At 36.3% G+C, this 25,268-nt stretch overlaps 1 protein-coding gene across 1 annotated transcript in view; it reads left to right on the plus strand.

The window, feature by feature from the left end:
* The window catches only part of DPP10 (dipeptidyl peptidase like 10), a 264,172-nt gene that overhangs the window by 122,089 nt on the left and 116,815 nt on the right, over window positions 1-25,268 (plus strand). The window contains exons 4-5 of the mRNA XM_027892407.1: window positions 3,906-4,000; window positions 14,377-14,451. Coding sequence (XP_027748208.1) covers window positions 3,906-4,000; window positions 14,377-14,451 — 170 coding nt within the window. The remainder of the gene's footprint in view (window positions 1-3,905; window positions 4,001-14,376; window positions 14,452-25,268) is intronic.

The following is a 25,268-nucleotide window of genomic DNA, read 5'->3' on the forward strand; positions in this document are numbered from 1 at the left end:
GGAAAGTGGAGTAGGAGGCACAAAAAGGAGACACACTATGCATCAGAAGGAAAAACAAACATCCCTTGATCCCACAGGCAGTCAGCTAACAAACCCCAAGGTTTGAGATTTTTTATTAAAATTACCTTAGCCCAGAGCCAGAAACACGACAATTTTGTGCCGACAATCCTGTATTCCCAAAGATTCATTTCAGGAGGGGTTGAGAAAATCAATAGACTGAGTTAAATCTGCAGATTCCAGACCAGAAGAAATTGCAACAGCCATCCAAGCTCAGCCCTTTTTGGTTTTTTGCCACATTCAGACTGAACTAATTCTTGACATAAAAAGCATAAAGCATATCTTAAAGGGCTGATTCTGTCATCTCCTTTGCTGAGCCCTTCTGCACATCCATACCTGTCGACAATTTTTCCCTAACTATATATGCATTTATGTATATATGACCCAGATGTCTTTGAACAGTTTTAGCCAACCCAACCTTGCGTTTCTGTGTTTGACTTCTGACCCAGCATTACACTGGCAATTCCTTAGCTTTCCTCTTTACCCATTTCCCATTCCTGCAGCGTTGCTTTCCAGGAACTGGACATTTTGCAATAGCGCCAATCTCACCAGTGGCAAGATCACTCCAGGACATGAGATCCACTTATGCTGTAGAATCGAGTCAATTCTTTGCCATGATACTGAATTGAGAACATGTAGAATAGTATTTATCTGTGTGAGTCCATAAGCTTTTGTTCTAGCTCTGATTTTCAATTCTTACATCTACAATAATTCACGGTTAAGCAGGTGAGACAGAACATTTGGTAGCAGTACCCTATCTTCTTCTCTTCCTCCTTGTTTTTTTTTTTTTTTCTTTTTTTTAGTGATACTGTTTTTAATCTCCCTAATGTGTTTTCCATTAATTCTGTTTAATGTAAACTCTAGATGTCATAAATCATACCCTGGAAGAAAACCAGGCATAGGCAACTCTATCAAATATAACACTGCCAAATTTATTTAACAAAATCTATGTTTGTTAAGTGCTGTCAGGTATTAATTATTTTCCTAGCCACTATTTTTGTAGGAAGAATCTAGGATTCTTGTTGTGCCATTTTTTTATTTGAGATGATGTCAGGATAACTAATGTACAGATCCTTAGTTGCCTGTCTACACTTTTAGTAAAACAGAATGAATTTATCACTCATCTAATCCTCTAGAGTTTCCAAACATTTCAGAAATTTAACTATTACAATTAGGAACTTTTCAATGAGTTGTTTGAAGAACTGGTTTTGTGTACATCATTGAGGGCTGGTGACTTGATAACACATCTTCTTTGTAGAGGCTTCCCCACATTCTCCTTTACTCAAGGCAGAATGCTTTTTATTCTAATGATGTCCTTAGTTTGATAATGTGACTCTTCAGTGCTGCAATTTGTGCCCAGCCAAGAGGTTTTATTTCAAATTAAATGAGAATTTATTTGAAGTAAGAACTCTACTTCTCCGAATGGCTTTGTGAAGTGTCAGGGATCCCTGAACCTCTTTGTGGTGAAGACACTAAGATACTAAAGAAAACAAATTAATCAGCTGTGCAAATGGATAAGGCTAAGGACTAGGTACTGGGGTTTTTTGTAGACTTTTTAACTCTAGGGAACTAAAGTTTAAGAAAAAACCCATGTTTATGGCTCTTATTGACATTTGATATATCATCATTATGTTGTGTGACCATCAACTATCACATTATCCAGCCTGACAAGCTATTGATTGGGATGAGAATTCTATATTAATTACTATTATTACTTTTGAAGACTGTATTTATGCTCAGTGCTTGCGTGGGACTTTGACATAACCTTTTATTTGAGAAACTCCATGCGTTTTGCAAGCCTTCATTTAATTTACACACTTCGGGAGTTGACTACTGAATCCAAAAGAGATGATGGCCCAAATTCAGAGAGAGATATAATTACTGTCCAGTAAGGCCTGCCTTTTTTAGGAGGTCTGACTCGGTTTTCTTGATGGTTTGAATAAATTTTCTTCTAACTTGAGAACAAAGGCTTTAATTTATATAACTCAGTATTTGCTTTTCCAAATGCTGTTTCGCACCATGTTCAGGACTTCCAAGAGCCCTAGGAATGTGTATTTTATCCGTGGTCCTGTTAGGAATTTTATGGGAAAGTTCTTTATTTGACTAAAATGGTTTTGATAGGGTTAGTTACTGAGGCATGATGCTGTAAATCCTGCTGGCCAAATGGTATGTGGAAAAGTAGCTGAATGAGAAGGAGCAACATTCTGATACTCGTTTGGATTTCGGTAGCACATTATTCAGAGCACTGCTTGAACATGGATGTTTAAGTCATTGACAGCTCTTCAGTGTCTCTGGGTCATATGTGCCATTGCCCAAATCATGGTTTAATCAGAACTGGGGACACCTCTTTGGCCAGACAACTCTATTTTTTCTATAATAGTTCTTAGCACTGTGGTGCAACGTCATTGGAGATTTTCGGTGTGAGAGTTCCTAAAAGAATCCTGCAAAATGCCCCAAAAGAAGTTGCAAAAACTAAAATGTTCTGCAATTAGTAACCTGAAACCAAATAACTTTATGTGAAGTGCCATTTCTTTTTATTCAAAAAGAATATTTGAAATCTTTTTCTTTAAAAGAAGTTGTTGTTAATTCCGCAGTTCACAATTTAATTTGCCTTCCTAAACAACAGCTCTAATAATACTGTCCTAAACTCCATCAATCCCACCCCACTTCCCAGCCATGGTCCTAAAATAGTTTAATAAGCTCTTCAAATGAGGCTTCATTAATTTTACAGAACATACCAGAGGACATTCACTAGTGCTGTATATCTCGAGTTTCTGTGGAGTCAATTAAAATATAGCTACATTTTTCCAAATAAGCAAAGCAAAGCATATTTTTTATGATAGCATAACCTCTTTCTCCAGTCTTGTTTACTTCCCACTTCATAAAATTCAGAGATCTGTAATGAATTTCTTAGACATTATTGAGGTTTAGTGAAGTTCTTTTGTGTTTCCTTTAGGCTTAATTTAAAACTTTCCTCATGCTTTCTACATTGTTATAATAAAACAATTTCATTTTATTAAATATAAATCTTTTACATGGGTTTTAAATAACGTGAAAGAATCAGCATTCAATCTATTCAATCTCTTTTTAGAAATAGTGGGAAATTTGTAATTTTTTTTTTTTTTTTTTTTTTTTAAATCAAGGCTTATATGATATTTGTGTTTCTCTTGGTAATTTTGCAGGTACTGATATGAACAGATACAAAGAAAAAATTGCTACAGTTCATCCCTCAGTGTCTTAAATATTTTACAAACGGACCAAATGATCTTTAACCCTCCTTTGCCAACGTTCAGCTTATGTGGCAATCTGGTATTCTGTGGCCCAGCACTAATCACACAGAATGTGGACTGTCTTAAGATAGTCATAACTTTTTCAATCCAGTCACCAGGAACACAGAAGTGTAGAAGTTCTGTTAGAATAATCACTTCTAAGGAGACATGTGAATATGATGTCCAGCAAAAGCTTTTTTTTCCTTTGCAAAGCTTTACTTTGGTAGATGGCCCTTTTCAAAGTGACTATGCTCAAACCTTGGTGTCAGGATGACAGTGATATCTAGGCGAGAGCAGCTTTATGGTCAAGGTGTCACTTCATTCAGAACAATCTTATCCCACTGAACACGTTTTTGCCACAGAAAAGCTTTCCATTTAAAGGAAGTCATATTTTTGAATGAGCATGCTATAGGGCATAAATTGGTATTTTTGAAGCTCATGAAGCAAATCGACAAAACTTCTGTCTTGCTTGTGTATTGTAATAAAGATATTCCAATTAATTTAACATACTTGTTTTTTTCCACAGATGTATTAAAGACTCAATGTGTTTCCTAACTGTTTATGCCTTTGTTGTTGCAGATACAGCAGTGGTGTATAAAAATAGGAATGGACATGTTGTTGAACTGAATGTAGAAACAAATACAACAACATTACTATTGGAAAATACAACTTTTGTAAGTAATATATATATTATTTACTTCTTCCTTAATGTAAATCTGCTAAGATTTTTTTCCTGTAACAGGAGGGAGAAAATACAATATGTAGAAGTTACAGAAGATACATTTATAACCTAGATTAGACTGTATATAAATGAAAAGTATAATCCATTCCTGTCTCAGTGAACTATTTCTGGGTGAAGTTACTTGTGTTTTATTCAACCTACATATAAGTAATTAAGATGTCGGAGGATTTGCTATTGGTTGTAGTCTGTTCTTTGTTCAGGCCATTTTAAGGCTCATACCTGGTGTATGCACTGATGAATCTACCTGATCTCTATTAGAATAAGAGATTTCATATAATGTGGGAATGCTACTCCAAATGTTGAGAGTTTTTCACTGTTAGAAAAGGGAAAAAATGTTCAGAATTCATAGGAATATTTTCCTTAAAGCAATTGACTATGCAAAGAAAAATGTATTTCCTAGTCATGCTAATCTCTGGTTTAGTTGTTCCTCTGTGTTTTAACGACAAACTAGATGATTGGGGATTATTCCACTTGACCAGTAACTAGTATGTACATGAATGGTTTGCATGTGTTTCTGACTAGCAGTAATTGCTAAGGGGTGCTTTAATACTTTACTCTTCACTTTCTTTGGCTTTGCTTGGCAAACTGTTGTTCTCAGGGATACCACTTATATTCTACCCTGTAATTCTCATTTATCAGGATTTTGCAGCATAAACATGTGGCTTGTCAATCTTTCCTCATAAATACTCCATACAGACCACTGGTTGTTATTGTTAATCCCTGTATTTTTAATTTAGTAAAATCTTTCGCACCTGCACACTCCAAAGGATGACTCATTTTCATCAGCAGTCTTTGGCAAATGCTGATTTTATTCCTGGTCTGTTCCTGGCCTTTGCTGATAGAGATTCCTCTTTTCAAAGCATAAAGCTTTGGGTGACCTTTACTTCTGAATTCTCAAACAAGAAAGAGGAGAGTAGAAGTTCAGGAGAAAGAACTTGATGCTGACTTCCTAGGTGCATGTAAAGATGAAGGAGAAGGGAGGAGAGAATCATATTTTAATGGTGTGTGTGGGGTTCCCTTTCTGTGAGCTGCACTTTTCCATATGATGGGAGGTGCCTCGGGGTACCTCTTAGCCCAAAAAAGGCTGTCAGATACAATTAAAAGTGGGTGAAAAGGTGAATTTCTGTGAAGTACAAACCACAAAGTATTGCAGAAGCACTTTCCCTCTTATCCATGTATTTGAGTATGTGTGTGAGTGCTTGCCTGGCCAGTTAGAGGATTAACTGTGCCAGGCCTATGCATTGCCTTCAGTGTATATCTTGAATGCAAGCAGCTGCTTGGGCACCCTTGGCTATAAAGCGGGGCTTTGATGACAAGACTTAAATTTCCTCACAGATAAATTCATATACTTTTGCCATATACTTTTGCTCGTCTCTGGGCTCTTCTTGGAACTGACTTATCGTGAAGTCACACAAACTGAGTGAACTCTAGACATTAGACATCTACTGTTAATTAGAAACGTGGGAAACTGAAGCAAAACAGGCAATATTCAAGCAACCATTTAACAATAATGGGTGGAACAGAGATAAATAAAAACCTAAGTGTGTTTTTTCCTGCAAAGCTCCAAAGGTCAAAAGCTTAGAGTGTTAGAATTAAATAAAGTGAATTCCAGCAATTATTCATATGGAAGTATAATAAAAAGCTGAAAACAGAGCAGCAGGCTCAATAATTTTGTTGGTGTATGTTTGGAAGAGAGCAGGGGGAAAAGTTCTACACTGAGTTGTCTGTTGACCCAGTGGTCAGCATTCCTAACAGAAAATCATAACATTACAGAGGCAGGCTGAAATCAAAAGCTGTCCTCTTCTTCTAAGCTTGCCTGCCCCCTAATTCACACTGCTAAATGTAATCTTCCAAAGTTATACACCTGGATCATTAATCAAACATTTTCCTCGCTCAGTGTCACATCTGCTTAATCACTGGTGTATAATTAGAATGGTGCTGGTTTAATGACTCTGCAGAGATGTCTTGTATTAATAAGAAGTACAGTAGAGATCCAACATAGGCAATTCCCTCATTCTTCCCTATAAAAAGAGTTTTAGTTATGGAAGAGTCACCTTTTGCTGGGAGTTATTAGTCTGATTTCAGTCTGTGTTTGCTCTCCTGTTTGCCTCTGCTCAAGAAGGGCAGAAGTGACAGTGTTTTCTTAGTAATGTTGATAATTGTCCATGGAAAACTGAACTGCCATGATAAACTGATTGCACAGAGGCAAGGGGCAAATAAAGACTATTTGTCACTCCTGATGGGGCTGTGTTTGAAACAGCAGCTCAGAAGAGATGTAGCATTTTTTCCCCTCATTGCAAAACCCTTGAAGCAGTCTTCCACTGCTTACAGATCACTGGCTCTTCTTTTGCACCTTAGAGACTGCCATTTTCCTGCAAAGTACGCATCTTTTATTCTTCTTTGTGTTGCTTATTGTCTAAAAGTCATATATCCCTACTGAGGATCTGCTGTGCTCACTATGTAGGTGTATCATGAGAAAAGCAGACTGGAGTTTTTTAAAAAAACATACGTTACATATATAAAAGATAAAAAAATACCCTTCAAAATTATCTATAATAATAGTTTTGCACCCTGAAAGCAGAAAGACTAATGTTTTGTCTTTTTAAGATGCCCACTTGTCTTACATAAGGGAAGTATCTATTCCAAGTTCCTGAATTACAGTATTTTTTTCCAGTTTCACCGGGTTTATTCAGAAGTAGAAGACATTTTTCCCTTTGAAATGGAATCCTTTTCTATAATCAATCTATTGATAAAACAGTCTGGCCTTTATATAATTAAAACATCAGCAAAGCAATGTTGTAGATAACAATTACAGTGCCCTAAGTATAAAGGATAGCTGGTAAATCACGAAGAATATCTATTAACATCTGTGGTTGTTATTATGTAGAGGTGTCTTCTAATATATGTTTGTCCTCTGAGTGTGTTCATGTAGTGCATCCTGTTTCAGCTGTCTAATAAACAGTTAAAGTCCTGAGCCAGCGGCATATAAATGTTAGCAGCTGGAGGCTGGACAAGTCTTCTATTAAGAGAAGCCAAAAAAAGCCCTAGACATTAATCACTGCGTGGCATCCTGATGTTTGTGATGCTGCCTTGATGCTTGATTACAATATGTTCTCTATGATCTATCTGAGGTGCCTATCACCATGATCCTAAGTGACAAGCCTACTAGTTTTTCTGCATTTAGCAGTACTTGATTACACATCACACTTCCAAAATAAGTAGCAATATGCCCCATTTATCTAAATAATTTCAGTGTTTAACAAGCATTTTATTTATTTCTTTTGCTAACAACTGTTACATAAAATCAGCAAGGGCAGGTTACCGGTTCACTCACAGCCCAGCCACAAGATGCAGCTAAGCTGAGAAGAGAACATGGAGGACAGCATGGATTCTTGTGCTCAAGGGAAATTGTCCATCTGGTCCCCTGTTATAGCTCAGCTATCTAATCTGTTTTACAGACCTTTAACCCAAACCAAGCCAAAATGAAAAAAGCAAACAGAGAGATGAGAAAAAAAATGTGTGTAGGGACTGTGCGTTCTGGTATGGAACTTTACAAATGTGTTGAATCCTCTGGAAGAAACCTGTAGAAATTTTGCCTTCATTTTTCCCACTCAAAAAGAGCTGCAATAATTATGAAAGTGCTAAGACTTTAGTTGGCCTTCAAACTAAATTAGTAATCCAGTAATTCCGCTGCTTTTGTGGTGCATATGTGCAAAATTATTTGGATACCATGCACGCACCCTTAACAAACGCTCAGTCAAGGGTCCTCAGTCAGAGACAATTCTAGTGGGCCTCCTTAAGCCTTTCGAGTGTAGATGATGGGTTATATTTTGACTCATCAGATAAAAGGCTGTTGATTTGTTTTCAATACATGACAATACAAGTGTAATTGTTTTCAGTTTGTGAGCTCTAGAATAGGGTCTCGTATTTACTACAGCTTCCCCCTACACTTTGGGCTCTTCTAACGTCTGGTAGTTCCTGACTCGCTCTCCCCCTTGATGTCGGTGCCTTTCCACAATTCTTTTCAAGCTCGAGGGGAAACTGCATTTTGGTGCACAGCAAACAGTTATTACTGAGTTGAAAACCTGTTTCCAGTGGCTTGACAGGAGCACACCCTGGAATATGTTGTGCTGTTTTTTTATTGTGGACCATCTTCTACAGAAGGATGGAGAGAGAAGGATTACTTCTCCCTGCCTGCAAGTGGTGAGCAGAGCAGGAGTAGTCGTGGCTCATGAATCACGATTAGGCTGTGGCAGCCCAGCTGTGAAAACCCTGTGGAGGGGTTTTGAAACCAAAAACAGAGAATGAGAGTTTTAGTTCGAGCAGAGCTTTGGGCAGGGAGTGTTTTGTGGTGTTTTACAGAGTGTTGTTCATAAACAGCCCTTCTTGTTCTCTTCCTTTTGATTTTGTTTTTGTTGTTTCGTGTTCCCCACCACCACACCCCCTTCCTATTTTGACATGAATCTCAGTACAGCATCATAATGCAGTTATAGTTCCTTTGTTGATTAATGTAGATTTAATTGCAGGACTGGTCTACATGCTTATATTTTTAAGAGCCTTGCATAAGAGATTAATGAAAGGGCAAATAATAGTAAATACAATAAATAACATTACATAACCACATAAATATTAGTAATTGTTGCAACAGTAGACATTTTAATGACCCACACATGTTGTAAATAGGTGGTTATGAATATTGTAAAATTATCTCTACTTTCCCATGCTCCTTTAAATGTTAAATAACCCCCTCAGCAAATCCTTTTCAGTAGAGGGGCTTTTGTGATGTAGGATTTAATGTGTCAGTGCCCCACTGTGCACCGAGGTGGGACAACCTGACAGATGAAAGGGTTCGCATTCACTGTAGCTTGGTGGTGACCATTGGTTTTGTCCAAGTGAAGGACGTCCAAAATGCAAAACTATCAGGTTAGAGTAGCTCTGGGATTCTTCTAAATAATATTCGTGATAAGATTGTTCCTTGATATAGTAAGCAGTTAAGGCCTAACTTTATCAGTGTTAATGAGGAATGTGAGGAAAACAAATTCCATGGCTGACTGGTTAGAGGTTATTTTCTAGCATGAAGGCAATGGTGCAAGACCCCTTTGAGTTCCTTAGGTTGGTTCATGTCTATTTTTATGTCCCACAGTTTCAGGTGGGGTTAGGAATTTGGTTCCTGTTTTTGAGAACTACCCATCCATAGTGTAGAGGTCAGCTTAGATCATGTTTTAAGGAATGTTTGTCTTTTAGACTGGACGGGAATCCTGAGCCTTAACAGCTGCAACATTTAACATTGCAACTAATCTAGATTTTTGGATCTAGATTAAATGCTCAGGTGACACAAGAAGCAGTGCATTAAGTAATGTAACCTTGGAAACCCATTTTTTCAGCATTCCAATTATCATAAGTTTTTCTAATTACAACCAGACTCTCTTTCTCAGAAGTTCCCTGGTTTTACTGCTATAAACCTTACCTTTATGCTGGGCTCTGCTCTCAGCTGCTCTCTCATCAAGACTCCCCATTGTCCATCTCCTTTCAATCGCAGCACTGATAATAAAGGAGAATCCCATTAATCCCTTGATTCCTGTTGCCACCCCAGGGAACTGTGATGTGCCAAATGCCTCCTAGTCTTGCAACCACTCTGATTCTGTCCCATCTGACCCCTCCTGTGTGTTGCCATTTGGTCAATACCTGTCTGATAAGCTGAGCTGAACACCTGTAAATGCTGATGAACTCCAACACAGGGAGATCCCGCAATACCCTTAAGTTAAAATTCTGATACAGATGCAGGTGTGTGGTACAGAGATGTATAATTCCCTAAGTAATAGTGTTGCCACCAAGCTACCAAGTAACATTCCAGAGGTCTCAAAATATTTTATCCTGGATGGATAATGAAAAATTTTACAGCCTAAATGTGTGTAAAGAGAGCACTAAACAATAATTGGAGAAGGATAATAATAGGAGTGTGGAAGATGGAAGTCTCTGGGGAAAATAGTAGCACAAGAAGCTGAGACAGGAGGAGGGGTACAACTAAAAGACAAAATCCAAAATGAACAAATAAACTCAACAACACTGAAAATTACTTTTAATCAGTTTTAACTGTGATGTGTTATTTCACTTAAAACTATCCAATTGAAACTATGGAAAGAGAATATTATAAAGTATTTGACATATTACAAATACATTCTTAAAACTCTGGGTTACACTATACTACATCTCTCTGCTCTACAGCGTATTTTTGAAAGACTATGAATAAGACACTGATTTAAATGTTATAGTATTTAAAATCCACAAAAATAGGGAAAACAATATTTTATAGCAGGTGAAAGAATAAAGATGAAGGGAGTAGCCAGTACATCAGTAGAAATAGAAAACAGCAGAAATAAAAGGGAGCTGATATTTCAGGGTCCTTGCTGAGGATGTGGAGCCTAAACCAAACCTAAAACTTCTCCTAAACATACCCATAACTGGTATTTCTGTTAACAGCAAAAACTGTAGAAAATGGAAAGTGGAAAAAAAAAAAATCATCAATGCAAAATATTGACATAGGAAAGCAAAGTTGAGAATGTATTGTTCACTGGAAATTTGTGTTCCATTTTAAGCCTCCATATGGAAAGGTGGAAGAAAAGCCAGTTCTTTCTGTGCAAAACTGTCATTTAACAATACTTGAATGTGGATGAAAGAAGGAAACTGGGAAGGTGGAGGGCAAAAGTTTGTTTAAATGCTCTTTTTAAATGCTCCTTTTGCCTCCATTTGGATTTTAAGATTGCAATCTACGGTGACAGTGAGAATAGCAGTCATTGCTTGTCCATGGGATCATCACATCATGCATGACTGTCAGGAGAAGAGTTGAAACTCTTATCGCGTGAAGTGTTTCAAAGAAGCCTAGAAATGCAATGTTTCATATGGCTGGGCCTAATTATACAGTCAGTGGGGGTTTTGGTTGGATGAAGAATAGAAGATCAGATATAGGATCACTCATGTCTGAAAAAGTGATGTCAGCAGCATAGGAAAAATGGATGGCAGGTTTGTGAATTAAGCAGGGAGGACAGTGTACAAGTGTTTAAAAAAACATTTTTTTCGGGTCAGAATTATGCAACAGCGGGAAATGTAACTAATTTAAGGATTACAGCAATTTCTCTAGTCAAAATGTTTTCTAGTTGCATAGAGCTGGTGGTTTGCACAGGGATTTCAAGTCCTGATGTGGCTAGGTGAAGCTATAGGGAAATAAGGAAGTTGCCTTCCTTTTCTCCTTGTGTTCTCTTGTTGTGGTTTGGAAAGGGATGAGAGTATGTATGGAATGCACAATGCAGCACAGTGTTGGATTACCCCCCCGTCCCCTGACTAGCTGATACTGTGCAGTGATGCAGAGGGAAACCAGCCCTGCTTTTGCATCCCTGGACTGGGCCTAATCAGGCAGCTCTATTTCTCCTTATTTCAGAGCTTATTTGTCCAGAGCTACATTTCTTAAGAGATCAAGCAAAGCTAAACCATAGAGGCATGGTCATAAGGGGCAGCATGTAGGTCTGTCTTCCTGAATGGAGGCTCAATAGCTCCTGACAAAGCAAGAAGCTCGAGAGACTGTGGATACACAGATGAGGTAACAGAAAAACCATACCCCAGATTTAATTTAATTCCCAGTGTGTTTCCAATATGATATTTTCCCAGCACTTTCTTTCAAACTCAGAAATATTTTCTCCCAAGAAGAGAACAAACCCTTGGGGTCAGAATCTTCACAGACTTCTTTTTAATGAATAAATATATCTAATCCCTGTAGTGAATGTCTCAGTAGATAATCTCCCAGGAGCTTGAGTGGCATAGATCTCACCTCCTACATCAGGGACTGAAACTTGCTTTTAAGCTCATCACCAGCTGATCTAGTCTCCTCAGTTGTGGAGTAAGGCATCTGTTGCTTGATGAAATACCTTAGACAGGGTTATGGGGAAAAAGTGAAATGTCTTTTGTTTTAGTGACTCACAGATCCTGAGCTTACTTGCCATGTTAGGCAGGAAGAAGGAGTCAGGTGATTTTATTTCCTGCCGTTAATCTAGAAGGGCTTCTTCTGTGCATACAAGTAGGCAGTTTCTGAATTAACTGCCAAAATAGAGCTTGTCTTTACCAAAAATCAACCCCAAATGCAGAACTCTAAGGAAATTTCAACCCTTTAAGTGACTTTAAGTTACTTAAATCTCTTGCAGTTCTACTAGAATTACACATTTATTTCATTAAAGGCTTGATTGTAAATCCAACTTAAACGAGCTAACTATATTTTTATAATAATGTAAAGAAATCAGCATTGCTATCAACTCTGGCAATGAGTACATGATTTCTGCTGGTCTAATTTTTAGTTTCTTATTTCTGAAGAAAGACATTAAAAAGTATGAAGCTTTATGCTGCTTTTAGCAAGAAAAAAAGCCATTATAACCAACAAAAAGAGAACTATTTTGCTAAACCCGTTATCTTCAATTAAAAAAAATTACATCTTTTGGCATTGCTTGTACATCATGTGTCTGAGATATTTCTAGAGGCAAACAGAATTTTGCAGGTGAGTGCAAGCTGAAGGAACACGGTCATCTTCAGTAGGATTCAAGTGATTTTAAATCGCAAACCCACAACACTCTATACTAGAATATAGAATATGCAAGTAGTTCTTGCTGGTGTTGCCTCAAACTGCCAGTAGCTTGCAGCTGAGCTACTCAGCTGTCTTCATGAAGTGCCTCATTACTTATAAGGTGGCATAATCAGGGACTGAAGCTTCTTACTAAATGTATGAAATGGTAAGCACTGCATGCCCTGAGAATGAATTTGGAAACTTGCCTGGGTTATATGTTGCTGAAAACTGAGGTAGGGGGGCAGTAATTAATATACTGTTACAGAGGAGAAATTTCATGTCTAAAAATGTTTTCAGTGAAGTGCCAGGAAAAGGGAATGTTATTCATAGATTAGCATTAACACAGTTTCTGCTTAAAGATGGTTAACTCATAAAAGCTAGTTTGGGCGCAGAAGAAATCTGTTCTGAATGCTTTGTAGATACAAAAGGATGCTTTGAGGTGCTGGTGTTTGTTTTTTGTTTTTTTTTCCCTCTTCTTTCCTCAAGTCTGCGGATTTATCTACTGACTTTTGATACTGTTACACTGCTGCATCAAACTAATACCGTTTATCTCCAAAACTAATTTTTTTCCCTTTGATTTCTTTGGATAGTTTGATTCTAATACCTAGGAATCTGAGTTTAATCTGTATATCAAAATGTAGCATCTTTTCACTTCATTGGAAGATTTTTTGGTTGTTGTTGTTGGAAATTACTCCTTAGCTACTCTGAATGTATTAGTTTGTGACTTCTGTTTTGGGGGCTTTAAACCCCTGTTGAATTCATTAGTTTAGCAGTGGGATTAGGTTAAGCAGAACAAATGCTTAAGAAATAAAATAAGGGAAAGCTTTCCTTTGAATAGTGGATAGAAGTTGTTCTGCATGGATATTCATTTATTTGTTTTCATCTTGCCCCTTTGTGGTTCAGTTATTTTTTTCTATCCTACTTTTTCAATTCTTACCTGGATTTTTCACTTTTCCCTTTTTCTTTCCTTCTGCAAATAGATGTCTTGAGATTAATTTGAGATTATTTCCTTCAGTGGCCTTTAAAGCACATTCTTATCATTCTCATGCATTAGATGCATTAAATTATTTCTGACATCAACATTACCCCTTGATTAAATTACAGCCTTGAATTCAGTTGGGTGTCATGTAGTCTTGGGTAGATGTAAAGCATTATTAGTTTTATAGTGCTACCTTATGTTTCACATTGCTCTCTGCTAAGAACTTTCTTTCTTATAAGAAAGACTTTTGCTTCAGTACAAAGTTGTCTTGCAAAATCTTTATTATATGGCGTTAAAAGAAAAGCAGCAGGGCTATATTGCACACCTATTCTTTTTCTCATGTGTTATCTTTAAGGCTTAACTTAGTTATGAATCTCTCTTATAATCATTCCTGAAGTACATACCAACCAAAGTGCCTGCCTTCATCCTCTATAAATGAATTGGTTATAGCTGTTATCCTTGAGCTTAGTGCTTGTAGTAATGATAAAAAACTCATCAGCTTCTTAATTAGTATTTAGTGTTGAAGCCAAATTCATCTGTTGCCACTCTACTGATACCAGCTAATTAGGCTAAGAGTTATTTGAGTCCTTCTTTTGTGAAAATTACATCAGTGTTCTGAACCAAATCTGCCTTATGAATGGGAAAGTCTTAAATGAGTTGTAAGAAAATTTGGAAAAAAAAAATTTCTTGTAGCAAACTCACTTTTATTGTTACTTCACTGCAGGTAACATTCAAAGCATCAAGATACTCTGTTTCACCAGACTTAAGATTTGTTCTTCTTGCTTATGATGTTAAACAGGTAAGCCAACTATTATTAATCAAAAAGCCTCTAAGTTAAAACTCTGAAACCATTGTTTTCTATGTTTCATCTCTGATCCCACATAATATAATAGGATTCATGTACTAGATTTCTCTTCCCAAAACGTTCTGATAAAGTGATGGGGAGGTATGTGAGTGTGTATGGAAGTATTGCAAGGTTCTCAGGGGACGTAAATTGCCATGGTTCCTCTGAAGGGCCTTGCTGCTTTTTGCAGTAGAGTTTTCATGACTCTTAAGTAGCTCTGTTGTTTGCTGTTTATGTGAAAGCCCATCTTTTGATTTTTTTTTTTTTTTTTTTTTTTTTTTTAAACAGCTGTACAGGTCATTTATGGACTATACAAAAAAAAAAAAAAAGCTAGGCTGATTCATGTCGTGGAATTTTTATTGTTGGCTTCAGTAGTCTGAAGCCTGATAGTCTGAAAGTTTATATAATGCAGTATATTCTTTGTTTCTTATAGTATTTAGAGATTATGTAGGCTATGATGTTGTCAAAAAAGAGTTTTGATCAATAATACCATGTAGAGCTTTCTAAAATAAATCTTAGAACACAAACACAAAAAAGAAATGAGTTTTATGAATTTTCTCTGTGCATATTGGTGTTTTATATTAAAAAGTACTATTAAAATATGAACTGTTCTTCATGAAAGAATGATTCTGGATAGGTGGACTCAGTGATTATTCAAACAAGTTGGGTCTATTTGTTTGTTCTAAAGGTGTTGATGTAAAGTGATTTTTTAACTTTGTATTATTGCTTGTGTTCAAGTAGGCTTTTCATGTACCAGTTTTAGGGGATTCCAGATGAAGCTCTTTTTACAGTATGCATATATCATTAGGAAAGAGTTGCTGTTGTTTAGTTCACTGTTTTGGTGATAAAGATCTCCAATTTGATTCCTGCCTGAAGTATTCTTGCTTCTTGCTGTTTCCTTTCTTGATTGCTTCTTATTTTGTGAAAGAGTTTAACAACCCCTCATAACTGCCTAAATTCATCACTTGTTCTATTGAAACTTTGATTTGAGGTGTTTGTTTGTTTGGTTTTTTTGCTTGAGATTTTCTTAGTAGTAACATAGGGCTGATTTAGATAAATAAGGAAAGTGTGAAAGTATCCATCACACTTTATCATATCTAAATGTGTTGGCATGAGGGATGAGCCCCTACCCCACAATAAAGATGTTCCACTGGCATGCAAATAGCTCTCAGTGCATGCTGGATCTATCCCTCCCTTTGCATAGAACTCCCTTCCTAGTAATTCATTTTTTTGGTTTTGTTGCAAAAAGAAACTTTTCCATCCTTTTGCACACAAGTTATATAGAGGAAAAAAGTTTGTAGCATTTAAGTTTTCTGTCTGGTCATTTCCTTTGCTCACTTAGATTGACAAGGAGTAATTATAATGAGAAATGGGCAGGCAAACAAGCAGTCTGTGGTGGTAATCCTTAAGGCTTTGGGTGAGGTTTGTGTTGCTTACTCTTGACCGCTCCAGCTGGGCTCATGGCTTTCAAACCAGACACATAGTGTGGTTTTTGTGTCTTCTAAAAGTGTTGGTGATGCTGCTAAAATTCGTAATAGCTGGATGTTGTCACTCAGATGTAAATAATACCATTGAAGTCTCTCTCTTAGCTCCTGAGAAGAATGTGTTGCTTAAGACTAAAGGAAACATGACCAAAAATCATATAAGCCAATTCATTCAGAAGATGGAAAAAAAAAAATGTTGTTAATATTTGGTAAAAAACCTCTTTTTTTTTTTCCAAATTTTCTGATTCTTGGAATATTTGTTAGGCTGGTAAGGCACTTCTATTTCCTTTAAATCTGTTGGAGAAATGTAATTGGAGAGTTTTAAATTAGTTTCATGAGGATCAGGACAGATTCTTTCTTCATATCTCTTTTGAGTGTTACTTTTTTGAAATTGAGGAGTTGCTGGTTGTCATGTGTTACTACAGAGGGTTGACTCTAATAATATCCAGTTCAAGGAACCACAAGTAACTTATTGTAGGCATTTAATTGATCTCACCATCTGCTATAGATTGCCACAGACCTCTGGACTTTACTACTTATGTTTGACCCTTATTTTCCCTTCTTTGTTAAGATTTAGGTCTATAATTGCCCTGTTATGTATTTGATGGAATTTCTGCTTTTGCAGACTGTCAAGAGTTTGGGATTTTAAAATTATAATGGTTGTTTACATATATCAGACTGTGTTCTTTGTAACATACAGTAATACAGCTGGAACAGATTTATTAATCAACAGTTTTATAAATAAGCTAGTGTTTTTCTGCTGAACAGATTGGAGGAAAATAGAGACAAATGCTCTTCAAGGCATTTTGTCATGAAATTGTAATTAGAAACGAGGTTATTTTGATGTTTGGATTAAAAATAAATGTTGAGTTAAATTAAATAGTTGAATATTTATTTTACTGTTGTCAGCATTTTCTTTAATCTATTTTATGCTTGGAATGGCAAACTTTAATTAAATTTGCAGTTGTTTCAGCACAATTAAGAATGTCCTCTATGCATAACAGAACATAAATCTGCATGAAAATAAGCCATTGAATACAAAAGTAATAATTGAATGAATCATTTAAATCGTGCTTAATAGAAGGGAGAAAAGCATTTCACGTGGCATAGCAGCTGTTTTGGTGTAGCTCTATGAAGATAAAATGGAAGAAAATTCTTCTGCTGAGGAATTCAAGGTGGTGTAAATTGATTTCTGGACATCGGGTTCCCTCCATCTCAGGAGGTCGGAGAGCACAAGCTGGCGTTGCTGGCATAATCCCTGTGGCTGTCTGGCGTTTTCTGCTGTAACAGAAGGCTGTGGCAATTGTAGAGGTACTTTCTGTGTGCTCTTTGCTGCAGTACTCCACAGTTCTCCACACTTCTGAAATGCTTTCATCAATTTTCCTGAGTTTTTTGGCTTTGCCAAAACTTCCATGGACCAGCTCTGTGTAGTGTATAAGAGTCTTTATTTCTGTTGCTCACCATAAGCTGGTTGATGTGACTGAAAAAGTCTCGTTTTGCAAGGCAAGAGATCACTAAGTAGAACCCAATTTGAGAGATTCTTGCTGAATGTCGTGCCATCCTGATTCTTCTGGGACAGTGGGAACACAGCACCAGGGCAACTATTACAAATATTGTATGCAGAGAGGGGACAGTTTTGCACTGCTGTATCTTTTTGATTTCCTTTGAAAACTGTCAAGGTGTGAGCAAAGAATGTGACTCTCTGAGAGATGAGTAACTAAGCCTGTTGAGATTTCAAGGGGAAAGGTCATTTTACTGTTGCTTTCAATAAGGACTGTGTTAAAATGACATTTAACATTTTTTTCACTCTTCTAGTGGTGTTATTCACAACTACCAAAACCTGATTTATAGTTTTGATTACAAAGTGGAAGTCAGACACTCTGTTCTTGCATTAATGGTAAAGAATGGGGCTGAAATTTGCAGAACAGTGAGGTCTTTTGAAATTCTTTTACCATTGGGAAATTTCCGTGTTCCTTAGCAGGTTATACCTTTCAAGTTGTTCATGGACTTTACATGAAATGAAAGTAAGTTTTATTCAGATATTAGTGAGTTTTTTGCTCAGACATCCTAGGTATTTTCTCCCCATGCTCTAGCTGGAGTACAATGTGCCAGAGAAGAGCAAATGAAGAAGTAGATAAGATCCTCTTTTTCCTCATTTGATTTAATAGTCCCTTCCTTGTGATTTGTGAGTTTTTTCCCTACAAACTGTGCTTTCCTTCTCCCTGCTTTCAAATCCCTATTGAATACCAAGTTTCAAGATTTTTTCCCTACTTTATTCTCTTTTCTATTAATAATGCATCATTTCTATTTTCAAGTAATTCAACAAGATTAATTATGTGGGAGTTTTTTTAGCTCTTGGTTCAGAAATGTGCTTAAACACAGTTTAAAGTTCAGCTCTAGTTTAGAAGTGCAAGCATATTATATACTGTCTAAAAAAGGAAATCTTTCCCTGAATTAGGGCTTCAAACTGTAATCTCTTTTTTAGCCAGAGAGTTCTAATAAAACATTTAGCTTAAAGCGCCATGAAAATAGCTTCTAATAATTCTTATGGTAAGATCAGAATGAAGAATAATCCAAATCCTCTTCAGAAAGGCGGGAGAAAAATAATTTTAGATCTTAGTATCCCTCATTCATCAGTGAGTGGTAGTAATTTAATGTATTGAAGTAAAAATGTCCAACATAGTGTTTAAAATGAGGAAACCCCAAGTTACTTCTCTTCTGTGTGCTAATTACTTTGCTACTGTAATGTCTGTTTTTAGAGGGTCATGATAGGGAGTACTGACCACAGTCTACAGCAAGTAAAGGATAAACAGCAACAAGTAACATTCTCATCAAGCTTTCACAGATTGCCTCTGGTACTGGCTTACTCAAGTACACTGAACAGATCTTCAGGAGTTTGTTTGCAGATTAGAAGAATCCATGAGGGGCAAAATTTAATGAAGTCCTAAATTATGGTTATCTGTTCTGCATTAGGAGATTATCTCTCTCTACCAATTAGGTGGAAACTAAATGTCCAATTGCCAGTAAACCTCTTGGTCAGTGAAATTAATTATTGGGTTTTTGTTCAGCAAAACTTAAAGGATAAAGACATCAATCACCTGGTATTATGTATTATGTATTATTATTATCATGACACTGGTTTTAATGTGTGCAGGTGTTTTCAACAAGATAGTTTATACAGTGCTTATAAAAGTCTGGCTTTGAGGAGCATTATCTGGAGTACCAGTTTAGGATTGGAGATTTACAGGATAAAGATGAAATGAAATCTGTCATCTAACCCATGGAAACAATATTTTCTCACCAAGATTATTTCATGCAAAAAAATAACAACAGACTTCTTAAACCAACAGTATTTTATGTAGCGCTCTCTATGAAGTAAAGATCTGGTATCAAATTCATTCTATGAAATTTTTCCTTTATAAATACATGCTGCTTTAGATAAACCTGTTTTTCATGTCTGTTTCTGTAGGTCCTCAGAGTAATCTTTCATTTGCTCGTTTTGAGACAAGTCCAGAGGCAAACATGCATGTGTATACCTTTGAACTTATAGGAGTAAATAAAAGTTTGATCCAGTCATGACTTTCCTGTTTATCTGTTTTCAAGAACACAAAAGACCATATAATAGCAGCTTTAGTGCAGTGAGGGGGGGGGGGGGAAGATAATAAGGGAATTTAAAGTGAGTTACATCCCCAAAATTTGAAGTTGTTTCGTGCAAATATTTTTTCGTGTGATATGTTTTATTCGTCTCTTAGGTATGACAAGATTGGGTGCTCAAAAAGTCATCTATTGAGCGATTCATAGAATTAGTCTGCTCAAATTTTCCCCTTTTAAAGGGTATTGTTTTACTTTGAGTTGAAGTTTTGGGTGGTCAGATGAGAATGTGGTAGCATAACAGCTGGGCTGTAGGTTACCTTGGCATACTACTCATCTTTTACATGTATTTGACAGTATTTTTTATAGCTCCTCAGATATGCAAGGCATTTTAAAGATATAAAAAGCCAAGGTCTTTGCCTGGGGAGATGATGCACTTTGTAGTAAAACCTGGCAAAATGAATTCTATGACACTACCTACTATAATAGATTATCCCGTAGGAGTGACTGTTCATGTGAATAGTGTCCCACTTCTATCCAGGATTTTATCTAAATTATTGGCAAAACATATTAACCACAAGTCCCCATAAATAGAGGACAGGGAAAATAAAAAGAGCGTATTTTAGGCTGAGAATCATGGACATTGATGTTTGTTTAGCATTTGTCTGATAAACAGACTTCACATTTCATGTCTGAGTTGCAGTCCTTGAAGTACTCACATTCCATTCATCAGACAGCTTACTACCTTACTACTTATTAGAAGTAGCAGAGTTACACTTGGAGTATCTTCATGTCCTGTGCATTATTTGTCTTTCTATTTGCATTATTGTGTATGAATTTTTGGTGTATTTGTGGTGGGACTTTGGAACTGTTCTCTGCCAGGGTGTTCTGTGATTGCCTACAGAACAGGGTTTGAACTGTCACAGTTGCTTCATTTAAAAAAAAAATCTGAACTAAAGAGGTGAGAAACTGGAGTACTATTTGGATGTTTCCACTGTTTTTTTAAATTCTAATGCGGTAGCTATCATGTCACATACCTGTCCATATGTATCCACTTCCTATTTTTTCTGTTTTGATTCATAAATGCAAGTTCAGCCTTATGTAGCAGTTAAAAAAAAATAGATCCCTTCATAGTAAACCACATGAGACAAGGTGTTCCTGCTTTTCAAGTAACTTTCTGAGTTTTTCTATTCCATTTTATACTTACAGAATTGCTGTTCAACCTCAATTTTTATAAGTAAACAAAATAAGTAATTCTAATGTAGATAGAATGTGTTATTTTCCTTGTTCAGAGTTCTCAGAGTTGAAAAATCAGAATTCGTGTTTCAAGGTCTTTTTCAAAACCAGTATTGAGAAAAGAAGATTGTAGTTTTCTGTTGTTCAGTAAAAATGGATTCTAGGGCATTTAGCTTTTCAAACAAAATGTTTATTGACAGAAAAAGTATTTTTTTCAATAATGTTGCCACTCTTATCAAGCATGAGTACTGTTATTTCAGGGGACTTGGGTGGTGTCCAGCTGAGTTTCTGAGATCCAGCAGTTTAGAAACTCAGTTTTAACTCTGAGTTTTGCATGGTTGTATTCCTATGTCACACAATAATCCATGAGGACTGGAATCCCACAGTGCTAATGCTATAGAAACAAGCATTATTACACTCTTTAAGTCGGCAGCTCCATTAATCCAGGAACGATTTATTTCGTACAGTATAAGTTCCAGCTTCTGCTGTGAAACTGCCAACCTTTTGACATCCTCTCTTTTCCTCTCTTGTGCATTGATAATATTCAGCAGTGTCCTAGAAAAATCCATTGTAGGTGAAGAGTTTGTCCATCACAGCCCATGGACAAAAAAAAACTGTGCTTAAAAGGTATTTATTTGTTTGTTTTTTAATTCCACATGTCTCTTTTGTGTACTAATGATGTTACCAGGAATAGTGTAGAACTGCAAGCTAATTATACAGTGATATTGTAATGTTTGGGGATTTTTTAGAAGCTGGGGTACTAATGATATTTTTATCAAATATATGTGAGAGTGAGTCCCCCTCAGCAATGCTGAATGAAAAAAAAAAAAAAATAAGGGGCTGTTTTGATAAAAACAAAAACAACTAAGGACAGCCTGAATAAATAACAGGGCAAGGACTGTTAGGAGTCCTAATTGGAGACTGTATCAGTAGCTGTTAAAGGCTGGAAAAACGGAACAGAGCTTTAATTTGGATTGAAATCTGCCAGAGTTCACCACAAACAAGTAGAGTGAACTGATACACCTACCTGTTTTTCAGAATTCTTTGTTCTATACTCCCAAGAAATAATAATTCCCTTCCTTGCTACCAAAAGAATGTGAAATAAAAGAATATTTTACACATCTCTCAGTTTCGACAGGTTGTACCCTGAGCATGAATCATTGTTACTTCAGCTGCTACACTCATTGATTTCTCAAATACAAGAGCTGGCTCACATCAAATACCATTAATAAATGACTTCTGAGGAGCAAAATCACTTCATGGATCTGACTGACCTGTTACGTTATAACATTTTACTGAAATGCCATGTATGTTTTATATGATGTAGATATCTGCATATCTACAGGTCTAACTTAAAGACATACTCTTTCTATATGGACTGAAAAGAAACAAGATTGAATTAAAGCAAATGCCTACAGTTAAGTTCATGTGTTCAATACACTTAGAAAACCCATTTTAAAGAATGGGATTTTTTTGCTTTTATTTCATTTTTCATAATATCCTCTATCTGAAATTCAATAATAATGTATCTTACTGAGAAATGTGATATGCATTATAGCTTTCTCATTAAACTTTTAAATAAGATACCATTAGTATTGATGAATGTAATCCCAAATGGTCACTTAATCTTAAAATAGTCATTGATCACACATTCAGAATTTTACTATTGCAGCCAAAATAATATATATTGTTAGTGGTCATGAATTTTATACCAGTATCAATTAACATCTTTCTTTGGCTGCAGTGTTATTAATTAGATTTACAAATTAGGGATGACTTACTGAGTTTCTGATTTAGTTTTTTTTTCCTAAATGCTACAACACTTGCTAGAAAATCTTTTCAGATTTATTTCATATATGAAATAGAGTGCTTTAGCATAGCCTAAAAGCCTAAAGTTCTCATCTTTTAAAATATTTTTGTTTTGACTTATAATAGAAATTGAGAGGCAAAGTTATTCCACAATGTTGACTGATGTGCTGGCATGTGATTTGTTTTTTTCTAATATCTTTAGAAAAACTGAACTAAATATCTTTGTAGAGGAGCCATGATGTTTTTCACATATTAAATGTATCACGGAATCATAGAATGTTTGGGTTGGAAGGGATCTTAAAGATCGTCTTGTTCCAACCACCTGCCATAGGCAGGGACACCTTCCACTAGAACAGGTTGCTCAGGACCCCATCCAAAGTGGCCTTGAACACCTCCAGGGATATTTAAAGATACATATATATGCTTGTATTTAAGTAAATATCAATTGAAATATTTGTTTTAAAATATCCTATCACTGAATAGCAACACAAAGTACAAACAGATAGGGTTAATACTTCTTCAGTCTTACCCTTTTTGTCATACAACTTTTGACTGCAGTCTGTCAGTGATGCTGCCTTGAAACCAAAACTCCAAAACTTTGTCCGCAGATCTTATTTAATTGGTGAAATGCAATCAAGCATAACTAGCCAGAGAGGCTGTGCACTTTCAGGACCTGGTTGGAGTAAGCCACCTGGTCTGGATTGAGTGTTGATCCTGCTTTGTGCAGAAGTTCAGCTAATGACTACCTGAAATCCTCTCAACTGAGCCTGTGAATTGATATTTATCACATGAGCAGCATTCCTCCTTGTGATAGAGATTCCCAAGATTAAAAAAAGACCTTGTTTTTTTGGAGCAGTTCCCAAGAAGGAAAACAAGCAGCAAATGTCTACCCAAATGCCCAGTTTCATAAGATGCCACATATTACATAAATATTCTTTAAACCGTTTTCAATAGTTTTATTCAACCCTTTTTTTTTAATTTTTTTTTATTTTCACTTAGATTCTTAATCTCCAAATGTTTCCATACCTTTGTATATATTAGAAATGTCATCCTTTTCCTCTCCAGATACATGAATGGGTACAGTTGGTCGTGTTTGGTTGGAAGTTCTGAAATGTTTCCATGCTGCAAAAATGAGGAAAATCAAGTGAAGGGAAAACCTAAACTTTGACTGAAGGTTCACAATCACTTTTTGTTATGATTAAATAGTCAAACAGGTTGGCTAACCTGTTGGAAACCAATTATACTAAAATGTAAGAGGGGGGAAAATAAATATGCTTTTCAGTTATTCTTCATAGTTCTATCAGCAGTGCACATTGAATAATAATTAAATTTTGCTTAAAATAGACAAGTTGGAAGAAAGTAGAGAGCGACTTCAAGAAAAATCACAGCAGTGGTTAAGACTTGCAGCTTCTTTTTAATTCTAAATTGCAAGTTCCTGGTCTGAAGAATTTTAATGCACAATCTATAAGTGGGACTGTAACATTCTTAATAAATGGTTTTAGTCTTGAAGGAGAGAATTTTTGTATTGTACATTCACTCAAATTTCTTGAGGAGGGGGAGGGGAGGTGTTAGCTTTTTTGGTTTTTGTTTGCTTGTTTTAATAACCAGAAAGAAAGTAGGTTGAAATCTTAAAATCCTGACACTTTTTTTGGAAAATATTGGTCACTCCTAAGATAAGTTCAAGTGTGGTACCTGTGGTAAGGACAGCCTGTAGCAGCGGTCCAAACATGAGTAAATGTGTTTAAAAACTGTCCCATAGAGAATATCTGCGCTTCCCAAATGCACGTGCAAAACGGATCTTAAAGCTCTAAGGTAGTTTGTGCCCTGGGAGCTCCAGAGCTGCTTGTCACATCTCAGAGAACCAGTCCAGACACATCAGAATTTAATTTTCTTTCACAATCTTTCACTTTCACTGTTCAGAAGATATCATTAACTTTATTTTTAAGCAGCAACCATCATCTAGCAGGCTCCTAAAGTGCTTATCACTTCTGAACTTGATGAAAATGCTATTAAAGTCAGTGGAACTTTTTCCATTGTCTTTAAATTGGACTTTTGGCTCAACCCTTGCCCACCTATCACACAAATGTGATAAAGTCATCTCTGTAGTGTGACAGCATCAGCCAGGTGGATGATGAATAAGGAACAGGGATTTTCAGCAGGAGCTTGTAGAGGATAGATTTATCAGCGTTTTCAGCAGTTCATCTGTGCTTTGAGTTGGCCTTTAGTTCTGTAGGTTGTTTACACCTTTGTGAACATTAGTCATCTTGCTTCTCATGATGTTCCATCTCTTTAGGGACAGTTGCAACAGAGATTTCTGACAGCTTGCTTCTGTCATTGTTATTTTCTGTAGCATTTTGAGGGCAATTCACTTGGCCCTGATGCACTGTCAGCTCATAGTGGTTCTAATTGCCATCTCCATTATCTTCAAGATATTTTAAAACTGTGTTTTGCTCCAGTGGAAACTTCCTGAATGTGACCTTCAGCTGCTTTTTGTGGATACTGAGACAAGAATTGATTCAAGTTCTTGTCACTGTCAACTTCATCTGCCCATGGTTTTGTTTATGAGCCTTCATTGTTTTAGCTGACATGTATATGAATGTGCTGTGTTTAGCATAAGACTGAGAGGCTGCCTGGGGGAGTGTGAGCAAGTTT

Source organism: Empidonax traillii, unplaced genomic scaffold, assembly GCF_003031625.1.
Source record: "Empidonax traillii isolate 1590-97213 ecotype Southwest subspecies unplaced genomic scaffold, ASM303162v1 scaffold350:size764500, whole genome shotgun sequence".
Taxonomy (NCBI): domain Eukaryota; kingdom Metazoa; phylum Chordata; class Aves; order Passeriformes; family Tyrannidae; genus Empidonax; species Empidonax traillii.